The 15,328-nt window shown below is 53.3% G+C and overlaps 1 protein-coding gene across 5 annotated transcripts in view; it reads right to left on the minus strand.

Moving 5' to 3' along the window:
* The window catches only part of CDC25A (cell division cycle 25A), a 39,983-nt gene that overhangs the window by 17,113 nt on the left and 7,542 nt on the right, over positions 1-15,328 (minus strand). For 3 of the 5 annotated variants that reach the window (XM_073329244.1, XM_073329242.1, XM_073329246.1), the window contains exons 1-6: positions 13,273-13,454; positions 4,315-4,400; positions 2,907-2,955; positions 1,804-1,842; positions 1,580-1,616; positions 1,036-1,137 (exon numbers count right to left, since the gene is read on the minus strand). In XM_073329244.1, coding sequence (XP_073185345.1) covers positions 1,036-1,137; positions 1,580-1,616; positions 1,804-1,842; positions 2,907-2,955; positions 4,315-4,400; positions 13,273-13,445 — 486 coding nt within the window. In that variant the 5' untranslated portion in view covers positions 13,446-13,454. Of the gene's footprint in view, positions 1-1,035; positions 1,138-1,579; positions 1,617-1,803; positions 1,843-2,906; positions 2,956-4,314; positions 4,401-13,272; positions 13,455-15,328 lie in introns of those variants that run through there. The other 2 variants (XM_073329243.1, XM_073329245.1) reach the window with 2 other exon arrangements.

A 15,328-nucleotide genomic window follows, 5' to 3' on the forward strand; every position in this document is an offset into this window, starting at 1 on the left:
ACCATCCTGCCTGTCACTCATGCCTGTAACATGGGCATCATCTTTGACTTGGACTTCTCTAGGGCCTCACATCAAGGCTATGTCTAAGTCTTGCCAGTTCTTTCTGCATAACTTCTCTAAGATATGGCCTTTCCTGTCCATCCAAATAGATAAAACTCTTATCCAGGCTTGCATCTTCATTACTGAAATGTCCTTTTTTCTGGCTTTGACAAATAGTGTTTCCTGGCTCATATCCATTCACAATGCTTCTGCAAAGATGATTTTCCAACTTACAGCTTTGATCGTGTCACCCCTCTCTCAATCCCTCTACTGGCTCCCTCTTCTCTATCAAATGAAACATAAGCTACTTGTCACCATGTTCAAGACCCTTCACAACCTAGCCCTCACCCTATCATCCATCATTCAGTATTAACAGGTCAACTCCTGCCTCCAAGCAGCCTTCACTGCCCATTTTTTAAATTTCCAAACAAGCATCTTTGTGCTTTCTCCCTTGCAACGCCTCATGCTTGGGTGCCCCCCCTGGCCCTCTTAAACATCTACAAAGCCACTGCGGTGTTTTCCTTCAAATCCCATTTAAGAGCTCTTTACCACAATGCCTAAAAACTTGACAACAGCTAGACTAGACCAGTACCTATCAGGCTGACCGACACTGTCTACTGCCTCTTGTACTCCCATGTCTTTCTGTCTGTATCAGTCTGTTGTCTTTTGTCTTAGACTGTAAGTGCTTTGTTCTGCATTTGTACAGTACCTAGCACAATGGGGCTCCTAGGCATTATGGTAATACAGAAAGTGGAAAGTCAGCTTTTGCACCAGATTAGTGCGAATTCTGCAAGACAAACCATGGAGAAGACTGCCACAGTTCACCAAAAATAATAAGAAAGGCTTTACCCACCACATCAACCACTCATTACAAACCTCCTCCCCAAATAAGGAGTTATCCCTATGTATCAAGCCCCATACAACAAGTCACATCTTCCTGGGTATAGCTTCCCATACTATACTACTTCGGAGATGCGTAGAGTGAATTAAACTTACATTCTCTTTGTTGTCATCTGTTTCAGTCAGGTGAAAAACATCACAATCCAATGAATCTGAGTTGCTCCTCTTCAGAGCAGGACTAGACCCCAGAAGCTTCTGCTGCAAAAGTGAGAGGGTATATCCTGCTCAGTATCAACCAGTTCCCCAAATTTTGGGCAACTGAGAGGCCATGCTGACAGCTTGCCAAGAATGTAAGGGCTATGGTACCCAAACTGGCACAAACTACGTTAAAGACAAGGGCTGGCCATGGACATGCAGCCCCTGGAGACAACAGGTCCCAGCATGCAATACTTCCACATAAAGCTAGTGACAGGCTGCCTTGTAGAACATAACAGATTACACTTTGATCCATTTCAAGATTATAGCCTATGACTTTGTTATCTTAATTTTAAGCAACAAGCAACACCAGATTCTTGGGATTGGAAGATTAATGAGTTTTGCTGGATATCTGCAAATAAAAAAGTGGGTGCATAAGTAGCGTAACGCTTAATACTGAAAACCTCTTTGCCACTCCTGAAAGACCAAAATCCCTCTCACTTACCGGGAGGGAACGTATTCTTCTGATGGGTAATTGAATACTGCAATGAGAACACAGACAAAAATAGAATCAAATTTTACTCTAACACTTAAACTGAAAAGCTGTTAACAGTAACTGACAACACAACTCAGATTTTCCACTGCAAAACTGAATTAGTTAGTGGCATACTTTAATAGATCAATAGATAACTAATTAAGAAGGGAAGTTAAAATTCAAATTGTACTCACTTAGTAAATCTGCCAGATTCTATAACTGTTTTCTCAAAGCTGAAAAAAGGCAGACAAAGGACATTAGTTACTTTTATTGCTAATTCATTATCCAATACTTTGGACTACTTAGTGTTGTTTAAACTCAAAGTCATGGAATGTTTGTTGCTGCTACTTGTCCCCAGCTTTTAAACTTGTGCACCTTAGGCTATGTCTACACTACAGCTTATGCTGACATAAATTATGTGTGAATAAAGCACTTCCCTGAATGACAAATTATGCTGGAATAAGCGCTGGTGTGGACAGAGCTATGTCGATGGGAGAGCTTCTTCCACCAACAAAGTTTCTACTGCTTGTGAGGGTGTTTTTTGCATAGAGCACCTTCACCACACCCACTACAGCACTGTATGTATAGACATGGCCTTAAGAACAGCAGACCATCTTGTTCTGTGTTTCCTAGAGACTTATTGTCTCAGCTGGGCTGGAGGACTAAACCCAGTTTCCCTACCCCAGTTTCCCCAAGGAGACTAGAGCTAGTGTTTCCTAATTCAGGATAGTATTAACAGCAGATTAGCCTAAATGGAAACAAGAGTTTCTCAGTGAGAAATGGGACAGGGTGGCCCAAGGACCAAGTGTGCCCAAAACACCATCATCTTCTTTACCTGCAAGGTAAGGACATAACTGATTGACCATAGGTGGAAAACTCAAAACAAGCAATTGCTGTTAGCCATCAGTTAAGGTACATGTACAAGCAAATAGTATTGCTGAGTATTTAATGAAAACTATAAGTTACATGCAAGATAGGTGTAGCCTTCAGACTCCTAAGCAAGGTGCCAATGTGATGCTCAGAGTCTAGGGTGCTCAGAAGTACATACTTTGGTCTGGGCAACACATTAACTTAGACATAAGACTGTTAAGCAGTCTGGGCCACATTCTGTTGAAATAGAAAACCTAGGATTTCAAGCTGCAATATGCCAAGACATACACTTCAAGAAGGTTAAGTGAGAAGAGCCCATTTTACATGTACTAGCTGTGGAATTTTCAGATCAAGCCTCCCATTAGCCCACATTTAGCAGTTAATAGTATAGTCTAAAATGCCAAAAGTTTAGCACATTTTTACATACGTTTCCTCAATGTCTGAGTTCAGGGGATCAGGAAAATCTAGACAGTAGCCTGTGAAAGATAAAAAATTTTTATTAATATTGAAAATATAAAGTACAGGGCACTGTTAGCGAGGAGTCTTAGATCCTCTCCCCCCAAAAGGAGACAGTGACTTGCTCAGCAGGGCAACTTTTTGCCATGCAGAGAGAGTCATAGACCAGATAAATCATCCCCTACTGGAATCCCTGGAGTGGAGGGGGGAGGGGAAGAGGCAGGAGAGACAGCCTTGAGTATCACCCAGCTACTACTTCTGACCACAGGTAATGGTTTGATACTGGGCTTTTGGGGTGAGTGAGAAAAGGAGGAATAAAAATATCCCACCATAGTGCCCTGTATGAGAAACTGTCACATAAGAAAGGAACATACCACTTTAGAACCACAGCTTAACTAATATTTTGGCCTTTTTCCACACAGACTAATAAATTGCCATTCCTTTGCAGGTTAGCCCTACCAATGGATTGTTTCCTATATGCAAGCTTTTAGCCATGCTCTTTTATTACCCCCCTCCCCTGCACAAAGTAGGTAATATTAGCAAATCTCACGCAGTCATCTATCGAAAAATGCCTTCGTGGCACTACACAAGACGAGACATACATAGAGAGAAGGCTGTTTCCCTATACTGGGTTGTGTCAATAGAGTACCATGAAACTCCCACGATTTTAGTGGTATTAGTTAATCATATCACTCTAAACAATATTTACATTGATGTAGCGCCTCCCATCCAAAAATACTTCCAGTTTTAGACATAGCTGTATTTAAGTGGCTCTACATATCTCTGGGGTGCTAGGACAATAGTTGGACAACCAACAGCACACAATATGCCACCATGGTTTAAGGTATTAATCAAGAAGATCACATGAAATTACATTGTATTCACGCAGTTTATCTACCTCAGAAGGATGAAAAGCACAGTCAATTCTGCTAAGAACTCAATTTGTGATTCCAAGGAGTGTAGGTATTTCAAACCCACTGCTTAGACCATTAAGCCATTACCTCTTGATTGTCAGCAACCACAAACTAACATGGGAGAGCTATGTTTACCAGCCAATGGTTTACAGAGAGGCAGAACAGACTAGTGAATTGGAGCCAGAACTGATTTTTCACACTGGCTTTGCCACTGACTTACTGTATGATGCTGGACAGGCCACTTAACATCTGTACTTACATTTCGACATTTTGTTTTTTTTATAAAATGGGGCCATCTCCCTCCTGCTTCAGGAGGGTTGCTAAGATTAATTATTGTTGCAGTGAATTATGCAAGTACACAGTATTAGCTTCCTGTTAAACCTGAAAATTGCTCTTTATAATACAAGGCAAGAGGATGTCAAGCTTTTTCATTCCTTAGTACTTATGTGTGGATTAAAAAGTAACCTGAATCAGTAGATTCTGACGAGTCTGTTCTTTGTAGATTGTTACTGTTCCTCATTCCCAGCATTTGCACAGAATTCTCATACTGACTGTAAAGATTAAGAAAATGAGTTATTTTACTGAATGTTTCAGACAGGAACCACCACAATAGGTTTAAAATGTAGAAATAAACTGTAAATGAGCTCAAATTGGAATGGTTACTCTTGATCAGCTTATGTAGTGGACAACGCAAAAGGTGCCAGTTTAACAATCCTGCAGATTGAAGTTTTGCGTAACCATAGCAGAGACAGTACTGGTAAGAGCAATACAATACTCCTAGGGAATTCTGCGTCACTGCGCATGCACAGAATTCATGCCCCCCGCAGATTTCTTTGATTCCCCACAGAAAAATGACTTCTGACAGGGAAGCCAAAAGAGCGGTCACACACACCTCTCCCCGGCATTGCAGGCAGGTTGGTTCAGGCATCCGGAGCAGCCAGTAGAGACATAAATCACTGTCTGAGGGGAAGAGGTTACACAATTGTGTGTGAGACACACACACTCTGTCCCTCTCACTCGCTATTGCAGCTTGCTTGGTGTGGAAGGGCAGGGCTTTAGAGCGTTTCTGAGGAGTTAGGCATGGGATAGGCACTGTCCCCTGAGGGAGGGCAGAATGTAGCTACCTGCTTGCTTAGTGAATTGTTCCCATTCTTTTTGTGAATTCTCCCAGGAGTATAAAACAGGTGTAAATGATTTAAGGCTCCTTTACATTGCCAGAGTGGTGTAAGGGACAGTATGGCCTGATAAAAGCTTATGGTGCTTTAGTGATTAAAACTGGTCTAATTTTTGGACTGAATTTTTTCTAACAGAATGTGGTCCATGAACTGTTTGCTACGAACCTTTCTGGAGATGGACAGTAGCCAATATAAATTGTGAGTTTGATTCCCCAGCCCTCACTTGTTCTTCAGTTGCCTTTGATGTAACACTAAGAATATGGATGCATATATTTGTTGACTAATAACTAGAAATAAAGGGTCAAACCTAGTTACATTACTGTTAGGCCAGGGGGTTTGGGGATTTCCTCCAATACTCCCCACTCCCATTCTCCATCCATTGTACTGTAGTTTAAGTAAATTACTGAAATAATTGAAACCAGAGTGATTATATTAAGTTATTTTGACACATAAAATATGCAGAATTTTGTAACATTGTGCACAGAATTTAATTTTTTTGCTGCAGAATTCCCCGGGGGAGTAATACAAGTTTCAGCACATTCCTGCCAACATGACTCAACCGAATGATGTGGACTGGATTTACACCAATGTCCTTAAAGCAATTAAACCCCATTTCTTTTAGTGACTGGTGTATTGTAGGTGCACAAATGCAGAATTGCTAACCTCAAGAGTTAAAAAATTGGGCCTAAAATCATGATAAATATATTTGGGGTTCTTTGCCTTCTGGTTTCCATGTCATTCAGAAACACTTGCATCAAGATTAAGCTTTTCTCTACATGTATCAGAGCTAGAAACTACCTTTTTTACAATTAAAGTTGAAATCCTCTTCTAATCTCATGCCTCCAGGAGCTGGGGCTTTGAAATAAACCCCAAATATCATAAAACTTGGAATAACGTGAGCATTGGCAACATTGCATGTGTGATAGAGTACTATTGTATGGAATGAATTTATAGGTATTATGTGGTCTATCAAAGAGCCATGAAGAGGTAGAATAGTGGCAAACAGCCCAACCCAAAAAACCCCACGTTTAATTCCTTTGTTGCCTGGAAGAGAATGGTGGGAGAAAATAATTCATCCCTGTGCAGAGGGCCATCTAAAAACAACTTTATACCATTTATTTCCTCCTTCCCCCGCCGCCGCCAGCCCAAATCAGGTTTTAAATGCTGTGTTGGTCTTGTGCTGCCCTATGCATAGGGATGAATTTTGCTCATAATGTGTAGTTATTGACTAGTGATTAAATCATTATTTTTGCAATATTATTGCCAACACCAGAGAGAAGAGGAAATCAGCAGATTTTGTGCCTATACAACCTTGATGCTCGTTTTACAAAACTGTGTTAAAGAGTGGTACTAATGAGCTCCAAAGGGACTCTAACCTAGTCCCATTTGAGTGGTGGCTGTAAAATCTTCAAATCTGAAGATCCTGCCCGACGCAACATACACCCATGAGCAACAACTTATTATCCACCCTCAAACACACATGGTAAGCACCTGTACAAACCTAACTCTGGGAATAGGGCAGAATGGGCCGAACATATTGGGCAGATTCATCCCTGGTAAACTATCAGCAACAAACTTACACCAGGGATATACTTGGCCCTTTATGATTAATTCACAGTCTCAGTTATTTCAGTGCAGAGAAAGAACAGAAATATTGAGACAGTAATGGAGGAGGACTTTGCATGGCATGGGTAAGAGGCTACATGGTGTGGGGTGGAGGAAGGGCTACAACAGGGGGTTCTCAAACTGGGGGTCGGGGGCGAGCTGTCAGCCTCCACCCCAAACCTTGCTTTGCCTCCAGCATTTATAATGGTGTTAAATATATTTAAAAAGTGTTTTTAATTTATAAGGGAGGTCCCACTCAGAGGCTTGCTCTGTGAAAGGGGGTCACCAGTAAAAAAGTTTGACGACGACTGGCTACAGGGCATGTTCAGAAGGCTTTGGGAAGTGAGAGGATGTGGTATAATAGACTGCAGGGTTTGAGCGAAGATTGAAAGTGGAATGCAGAGATTTACCAGTGCACAGGACTGCTGGTACTGTTTGGGGAGTCGGGGGTGGGGAGAGAAGGCTGCAGGGGTCAGAGTGTCTGGAGAATGGAAATAGGAGCCAGGGAGAACTGAGAGTCTACTAAGATGTGATCATGTGGGCTGTGTGAGGAGGAAGAGAAGGCTGTAGGGACCAGGCACAGTTGCCAGGACAAGATAGGGGTTGATTAGAGAGGCAGGAGTGGCATTTGGAGAAGGATTACAAGGATCTTGGAGCCCAGGTACCAGGAGCAGTAGGTGGGGAGCTGCAAGGCTTGGGAGTTGTGTGCGGGACAGGTCATAGGGGCCACATGTGTGGGGGTGGTGGCAGCCACTATGGATAATATAGAGATCATGTGGCACCATGTGTGCATTCTGTGTTAAAAGAGCACACCAAGGAGGCCAGTGCCAGGAAGCTATGGGGTTGCAGGGATGAGTTTAGAGGGAATACACATTGGGGAAGTGGGCAGACACCAGTGGGATGTGAGGGTGGCATAGGTGGGGTATCAGGGGGCATATGTTGGGGAGATGGGCAGACACCAGGAGTCATAGGGGCTGTATATGGATAGCCACCAGGATTCACAGGGATTGCAGGGATTGGGGATGCAGAGGGAGGGTCATGACGGCCATGTGTCAGGGAGGAGGGAGGCACAAGGTGACTCTGGGAGGCCGCAAGGGTGGAGTCCGGGGAGCCATGTATGGGAGAGTGCCAAGGCAACAGGGGACTAGGGAGGCTGCAGGAGCAGGGTCATGGGGCAGGCACCAGGAAGGGCTATAAGGGTGGGGTTAGAGAGACCAAATGGAAGCAGTCACAGAGGGACTCTGGAGGCTGCAGGGGTGGGGTCCTGGGAGCAATATGCGAGGGAGGGCAACAAGATCCAGGGGGCTATGGAGGTTGCAGGGATGGGGTCCCGGGGCAGGCACCAAGGGGACTATGTAGGCTGAAGGGATGAGGTCCCAGGGCAGGCACAAGAGGGCTCTGAGGGGAGCCACATGTGCACCAAAGGACTATGGAGGCTGCAGGGGTGGAGTCCTGGAAGCCATGTACAGAGGAGGGGGCCAGAAGGGGTGAGGTTATGGGGGCTGAAGGAGTGGGAATCCTGGGGGGTCAGGCACAAGGCAGCTCTGGGGTGGGGTCCTGGGAGCCATGTGGGGGGGAGGAGGAAGAGAACAGGCACCAGAGGGGCTATGGGGGCTGAAGGGGTGAGGTTATGCGGGGGGGGAGGCACAAGGCAGCTCTGGGGTGGGGTCCTGGGAGCCATGTGTGGGGAAGAGGAGGAGGATGACAGACACCAGAGGGGCTATGGGGGCTGCAGGGGTGAGGTTATGGGGGCTGAAGGGGTGGGAATCCTGGGGGGGGCAGGCATGAGGCAGCTCTGGGGTGGGGTCCTGGGAGCCATGTGGGGGGGAGGAGGACAGGCACCAGAGGGGCTATGGGGGCTGCAGGGGTGAGGTTATGGGGGCTGAAGGGGTGGGGTCCTGGGAGCCATGTGGGGGGAGGAGGAGGAGGACAGGCACCGGAGGGGCTATGGGGGCTGCAGGAGTGAGGTTATGGGGGCTGAAGGGGTGGGGTCCTGGGAGCCATGTGGGGAGGAGGATAGGCACCAGAGGGGCTATGGGGGCTGCAGGAGTGAGGTTATGGGGGCTGAAGGGGTGGGGTCCTGGGAGCCATGTGGAGAGGAGGACAGGCACCAGAGGGGCTATGGGGGCTGCAGGAGTGAGGTTATGGGGGCTGAAGGGGTGGGGTCCTGGGAGCCATGTGGGGAGGAGGACAGGCACCAGAGGGGCTATGGGGGCTGCAGGAGTGAGGTTATGGGGGCTGAAGGGGTGGGGTCCTGGGAGCCATGTGGGGGGAGGAGGAGGACAGGCACCGGAGGGGCTATGGGGGCTGCAGGGGTGAGGTTATGGGGGCTGAAGGGGTGGGGTCCTGGGAGCCATGTGGGGGGAGGAGGACAGGCACCAGAGGGGCTATGGGGGCTGCAGGAGTGAGGTTATGGGGGCTGAAGGGGTGGGGTCCTGGGAGCCATGTGGGGAGGAGGAGGAGGACAGGCACCAGAGGGGCTATGGGGGCTGCAGGGGTGAGGTTATGGGGGCTGAAGGGGTGGGGTCCTGGGAGCCATGTGGGGGGAGGAGGACAGGCACCAGAGGGGCTATGGGGGCTGCAGGGGTGAGGTTATGGGGGCTGAAGGGGTGGGGTCCTGGGAGCCATGTGGGGGGAGGAGGACAGGCACCAGAGGGGCTATGGGGGCTGCAGGGGTGGGAATCCTGGGGGGTGGGCAGGCATGAGGCAGCTCTGGGGTGGGGTCCTGGGAGCCATGTGGGGGGGAGGAGGACAGGCACCAGAGGGGCTATGGGGGCTGAAGGGGTGAGGTTATGGGGGCTGAAGGGGTGGGAATCCTGGGGGGCAGGCATAAGGCAGCTCTGGGGTGGGGTCCTGGGAGCCATGTGGGGGGAGGAGGACAGGCACCAGAGGGGTATGGGGGCTGAAGGGGTGAGGTTATGTGGGGGATGAGGGGGGGAAGGCACAAGGCAGCTCTGGGGTGGGGTCCTGGGAGCCATGTGTGGGGAAGAGGAGGAGGACAGACACCAGACGGGTTATGGGGGCTGAAGGGGTGGGAATCCTGGGGGGGGCAGGCATGAGGCAGCTCTGGGGTGGGGTCCTGGGAGCCATGTGGGGGGGAGGAGGACAGGCACCGAGGGGCTATGGGGGCTGCAGGGGTGAGGTTATGGGGGCTGAAGGGGTGGGGTCTTGGCAGCCATGTGGGGGGAGGAGGAGGAGGACAGGCACCAGAGGGGTTATGGGGGCTGAAGGGGTGGGAATCCTCAGGGGAGTGGGGGGGACAGGCATGAGGCAGCTCTGGGGTGGGGTCCTGGGAGCCATGTGGGGGGAGGAGGACAGGCACCGAGGGGCTACGGGGGCTGCAGGGGTGAGGTTATGGGGGCTGCAGGGGTGGGGTCTTGGCAGCCATGTGGGGGGAGGAGGAGGAGGAGGAGAACAGGCACCAGAGGGGCTATGGGGGCTGAAGGGGTGGGAATCCTCAGGGGAGTGGGGGGTCAGGCATGAGGCAGCTCTGGGGTGGGGTCCTCGGAGCCATGTGGGGGGAGGAGGACAAGCACCGAGGGGCTACGGGGGCTGCAGGGGTGAGGTTATGGGGGCTGCAGGGGTGGGGTCCTGGGAGCCATGTGGGGGGAGGAGGAGGAGGAGGACAGGCACCAGAGGGGCTATGGGGGCTGCAGGGGTGAGGTTATGGGGGCTAAAGAGGTGGGAATCCTCAGGGGAGTGGGGGGGACAGGCATGAGGCAGCTCTGGGGTGGGGTCCTGGGAGCCATGTGGGGGGAGGAGGAGGAGGAGGACAGGCACCAGAGGGGCTATGGGGGCTGAAGGGGTGGGAATCCTCAGGGGAGTGGGGGGGGACAGGCATGAGGCAGCTCTGGGGTGGGGTCCTGGGAGCCATGTGGGGAGAGGAGGACAGGCACCAGAGGGGCTATGGGGGCTGCAGGGGTGAGGTTATGGGGGCTGAAGGGGTGAGGTTATGGGGGCTGAAGGGGTGGGGTCCTGGGAGCCATGTGGGGGGAGGAGGACAGGCACCAGAGGGGCTATGGGGGCTGCAGGGGTGAGGTTATGGGGGCTGAAGGGGTGGGGTCCTGGGAGCCATGTGGGGGGAGGAGGACAGGCACCAGAGGGGCTATGGGGGCTGCAGGGGTGGGAATCCTGGGGGGTGGGCAGGCATGAGGCAGCTCTGGGGTGGGGTCCTGGGAGCCATGTGGGGGGGAGGAGGACAGGCACCAGAGGGGCTATGGGGGCTGAAGGGGTGAGGTTATGGGGGCTGAAGGGGTGGGAATCCTGGGGGGCAGGCATAAGGCAGCTCTGGGGTGGGGTCCTGGGAGCCATGTGGGGGGAGGAGGACAGGCACCAGAGGGGTATGGGGGCTGAAGGGGTGAGGTTATGTGGGGGATGAGGGGGGGAAGGCACAAGGCAGCTCTGGGGTGGGGTCCTGGGAGCCATGTGTGGGGAAGAGGAGGAGGACAGACACCAGACGGGTTATGGGGGCTGAAGGGGTGGGAATCCTGGGGGGGCAGGCATGAGGCAGCTCTGGGGTGGGGTCCTGGGAGCCATGTGGGGGGGAGGAGGACAGGCACCGAGGGGCTATGGGGGCTGCAGGGGTGAGGTTATGGGGGCTGAAGGGGTGGGGTCTTGGCAGCCATGTGGGGGGAGGAGGAGGAGGACAGGCACCAGAGGGGTTATGGGGGCTGAAGGGGTGGGAATCCTCAGGGGAGTGGGGGGGACAGGCATGAGGCAGCTCTGGGGTGGGGTCCTGGGAGCCATGTGGGGGGAGGAGGACAGGCACCGAGGGGCTACGGGGGCTGCAGGGGTGAGGTTATGGGGGCTGCAGGGGTGGGGTCTTGGCAGCCATGTGGGGGGAGGAGGAGGAGGAGGAGAACAGGCACCAGAGGGGCTATGGGGGCTGAAGGGGTGGGAATCCTCAGGGGAGTGGGGGGTCAGGCATGAGGCAGCTCTGGGGTGGGGTCCTCGGAGCCATGTGGGGGGAGGAGGACAAGCACCGAGGGGCTACGGGGGCTGCAGGGGTGAGGTTATGGGGGCTGCAGGGGTGGGGTCCTGGGAGCCATGTGGGGGGAGGAGGAGGAGGAGGACAGGCACCAGAGGGGCTATGGGGGCTGCAGGGGTGAGGTTATGGGGGCTAAAGAGGTGGGAATCCTCAGGGGAGTGGGGGGGACAGGCATGAGGCAGCTCTGGGGTGGGGTCCTGGGAGCCATGTGGGGGGAGGAGGAGGAGGAGGACAGGCACCAGAGGGGCTATGGGGGCTGAAGGGGTGGGAATCCTCAGGGGAGTGGGGGGGGACAGGCATGAGGCAGCTCTGGGGTGGGGTCCTGGGAGCCATGTGGGGAGAGGAGGACAGGCACCAGAGGGGCTATGGGGGCTGCAGGGGTGAGGTTATGGGGGCTGAAGGGGTGGGAATCCTCAGGGGAGTGGGGGGGACAGGCATGAGGCAGCTCTGGGGTGGGGTCCTGGCAGCCATGTGGGGGGAGGAGGAGGAGGAGGGGGAGGACAAGCACCGAGGGGCTACGGGGGCTGCAGGGGTGAGGTTATGGGGGCTGCAGGGGTGGGGTCCTGGGAGCCATGTGGGGGGAGGAGGAGGAGGAGGGGAGGACAGGCACCAGAGGGGCTACGGGGGCTGCAGGGGTGAGGTTATAGGGGCTGCAGGGGTGGGGTCCTGGGAGCCATGTGGGGGGAGGAGGAGGAGGAGGGGAGGACAGGCACCAGAGGGGCTACGGGGGCTGCAGGGGTGAGGTTATGGGGGCTGCAGGGGTGGGGTCCTGGGAGCCATGTGGGGGGAGGAGGAGGAGGAGGAGGGGAGGACAGGCACCAGAGGGGCTATGGGGCTGAAGGGGTGAGGTTATGGGGGCTGAAGGGGTGGGAATCCTCAGGGGAGTGGGGGGGACAGGCATGAGGCAGCTCTGGGGTGGGGTCCTGGCAGCCATGTGGGGGGAGGAGGAGGAGGAGGGGGAGGACAAGCACCGAGGGGCTACGGGGGCTGCAGGGGTGAGGTTATGGGGGCTGCAGGGGTGGGGTCCTGGGAGCCATGTGGGGGGAGGAGGAGGAGGAGGGGAGGACAGGCACCAGAGGGGCTACGGGGGCTGCAGGGGTGAGGTTATGGGGGCTGCAGGGGTGGGGTCCTGGGAGCCATGTGGGGGGAGGAGAAGGAGGAGGGGAGGACAGGCACCAGAGGGGCTACGGGGGCTGCAGGGGTGAGGTTATGGGGGCTGCAGGGGTGGGGTCCTGGGAGCCATGTGGGGGGAGGAGGAGGAGGAGGAGGGGAGGACAGGCACCAGAGGGGCTATGGGGCTGAAGGGGTGGGAATCCTCAGGGGAGTGGGGGGGGACAGGCATGAGGCAGCTCTGGGGTGGGGTCCTGGCAGCCATGTGGGGGGAGGGGGAGGAGGAGGGGAGGACAGGCACCAGAGGGGCTACGGGGGCTGCAGGGGTGAGGTTATGGGTTCATGGGGGGAAAGGCACCGGGAACTATGGGGGCTGCCGGGGTGGAGTCTTAGGGGGGCGGCACGGGGGGAAGAGGAAGGCACCACCAGGGGGTCTCTGGGGGCTGCAGGGGCGGGGCCGTGTGAGAGGCACCAGGGGGCTCGGAGGGTGGCAGGGGACGGGGCATGAGGGGAGGGGCACCGGGGGGCTGGCACGGCCGGTCTCACCTGTAGCCAAGTCCCTGCAGCTGCTTCATGGTGAGGCTGAGGCCGGAGACCGGGGAGAGCTCGGCGGGGAACAGGGACTTCACCACGCCGGGCCCGGCGGCCGGGAGCTGCGGCAGGAGGAGGCGGCGGCGGCGGGAGCTCGGCGGGGCGGGGCTGGGGGGCCCGGGATCCATGAGGGCGGCGTGGGGTGGGGTGGGGTGGGGTGGGAGCGGACCCGAGCGGCTCCTGCTGTCAGCGCGACCCCCCCCCGCTCTGACCCTCCCCGTCACCCGTACGGAACAAACGCTGCGCAACCCGCGCGCGCTCTCTCGCCCTCTGCCTCCACCCGAAGCTGGCGCCAAACTTGGGCCCACCAATCAGAAGCGGCCTCCCCGCGCCTCGGACCGCCCACTTCTCTGAGCGACAGCAAATCCGGTGAGTGAAAGAGAGCTCTAGCTTTATACGACCAATCACAACCAGACTCTTTTCCTTTCCTCCCACCCACCAAATTGAACGACAGAGACACTAACCAGTAGAATGCGACCCTTCCCTTCAGCCGGCCAATCACCAAGTCTCATCACTTTGCCCTGCCCAATTCTCTAAGTGAAAGGCCAATAGAATGCCCAGATGCTTTTTTGGCTAGCAATCAAAACAAGCTTCGTCTTTTCTCCGCCCACTCAGCAGTTCCGACCAATAGAATAGAAGAGCCGGCGAGGGGGACGGCCAATTGAAACCAGTCGAATCTTCTTTCCTCCCGCCCCCTGGATTGTTTGACAGGAGATCCGACCACTAGAACTGCAGATAGGCCCATTGGACGCCGGCGGGTTTTTCGTTGACACTCGCGTGTAAGTGGCGCGATCAAGGGGTTAGCACCGAACTCTGCGCGCCTGGCTCTAGACGCTCCAGTGGCACTACAAGTCCCAGCATGCGACGCTCCAGCTTGAGCCGCTCGGCTCAAGCAGGAGCGTTGCATGTTGGGTCTTGTAGTTTCCAGTAGCCTCACAGCAGAACCTCAGTAGAAGCCATAACCGAGGGCATCATTGGGAGGGGAATGGGGGCTGCAAGAGGGGTCAGGGGGTATAACCAGCAGAAGACCATGGGGCTGCACAGGCAGCAGTGAGGCCATAACCTGGCCCCCTTGCTGTCTGGCGATGCTGCCCAAGGTGGGAAAGAACCAGCTTGACCCTCAGATCCCAGGTGGAGGTCACAGGCCCGGCAACGGGCAAAGCAGATCTTTCGCCCTGTAATCTGAGACCCTGTGACGCCAAAATCAACGAGGAACAAACGTGGAAACCCCCCACCGCCCTGATGATGTTTTTACAGGCAACTTTTCTGACCGCTTTTGAGAGCAACATTCCCAAATCTCGTGATTTTAGCACAAGTTCAGTGGCGTTGGCATAATTTTTATAGTGGGGGTGCTGAAGGCGGAAACCATGTATTTGGGTTGTTGTTGTTACTACTTAAGACAGGAAGTGCGGCAGCGCCCCTAGTTCTAGCACCTACGCACCAATCTCACAACATTTGGTGTTTTTCTGTGAAGCCCCTGCTCCTGGAGGCATGTGATAAAGTGATACTAATGTAATCATACCTAGCTTTTATCTCTGCTTTCATTAAAAAAAAGAAAGTATATTGTTATCCCTCCTGATTACAGAGAAAAGCCTCAAAACGTGACTCTACTACATAACTAAAGGCTAAAACACGGGAATAAAAAGAGCCCATGTTTTATTTTTTATTTTTAATCTCCTGGGTTTTGGACTCCCAACTCCCAATTTTTAAACATTTGGGGTTGGCAATACTGTAAGGGAGGGCTGAAGCTGACACCCATGAATCTGAGAAGCTCATTGGGGGCTTGTGATACTTCTGCCACAGCATCACACTTCAGTGTGGTGATGTACAATGCAAATACCGTTCACTAATAAGAGTGTGCGCTTAGGCATTTGGAACTGGGAGTCCACATCCACAGCTGTTAAGTTTTCTATGTAATTTCTGATCAAAGTCAGACCTTTGCCAGAACAATAAACGAGTGCAGCGTGGCACCTTTGGGAAACATTTGCTAAAGGGAAATGATCAGCTCCTA

The sequence above is a fragment of the Lepidochelys kempii genome, chromosome 2, assembly GCF_965140265.1.
Source record: "Lepidochelys kempii isolate rLepKem1 chromosome 2, rLepKem1.hap2, whole genome shotgun sequence".
NCBI classification, from domain to species: domain Eukaryota; kingdom Metazoa; phylum Chordata; order Testudines; family Cheloniidae; genus Lepidochelys; species Lepidochelys kempii.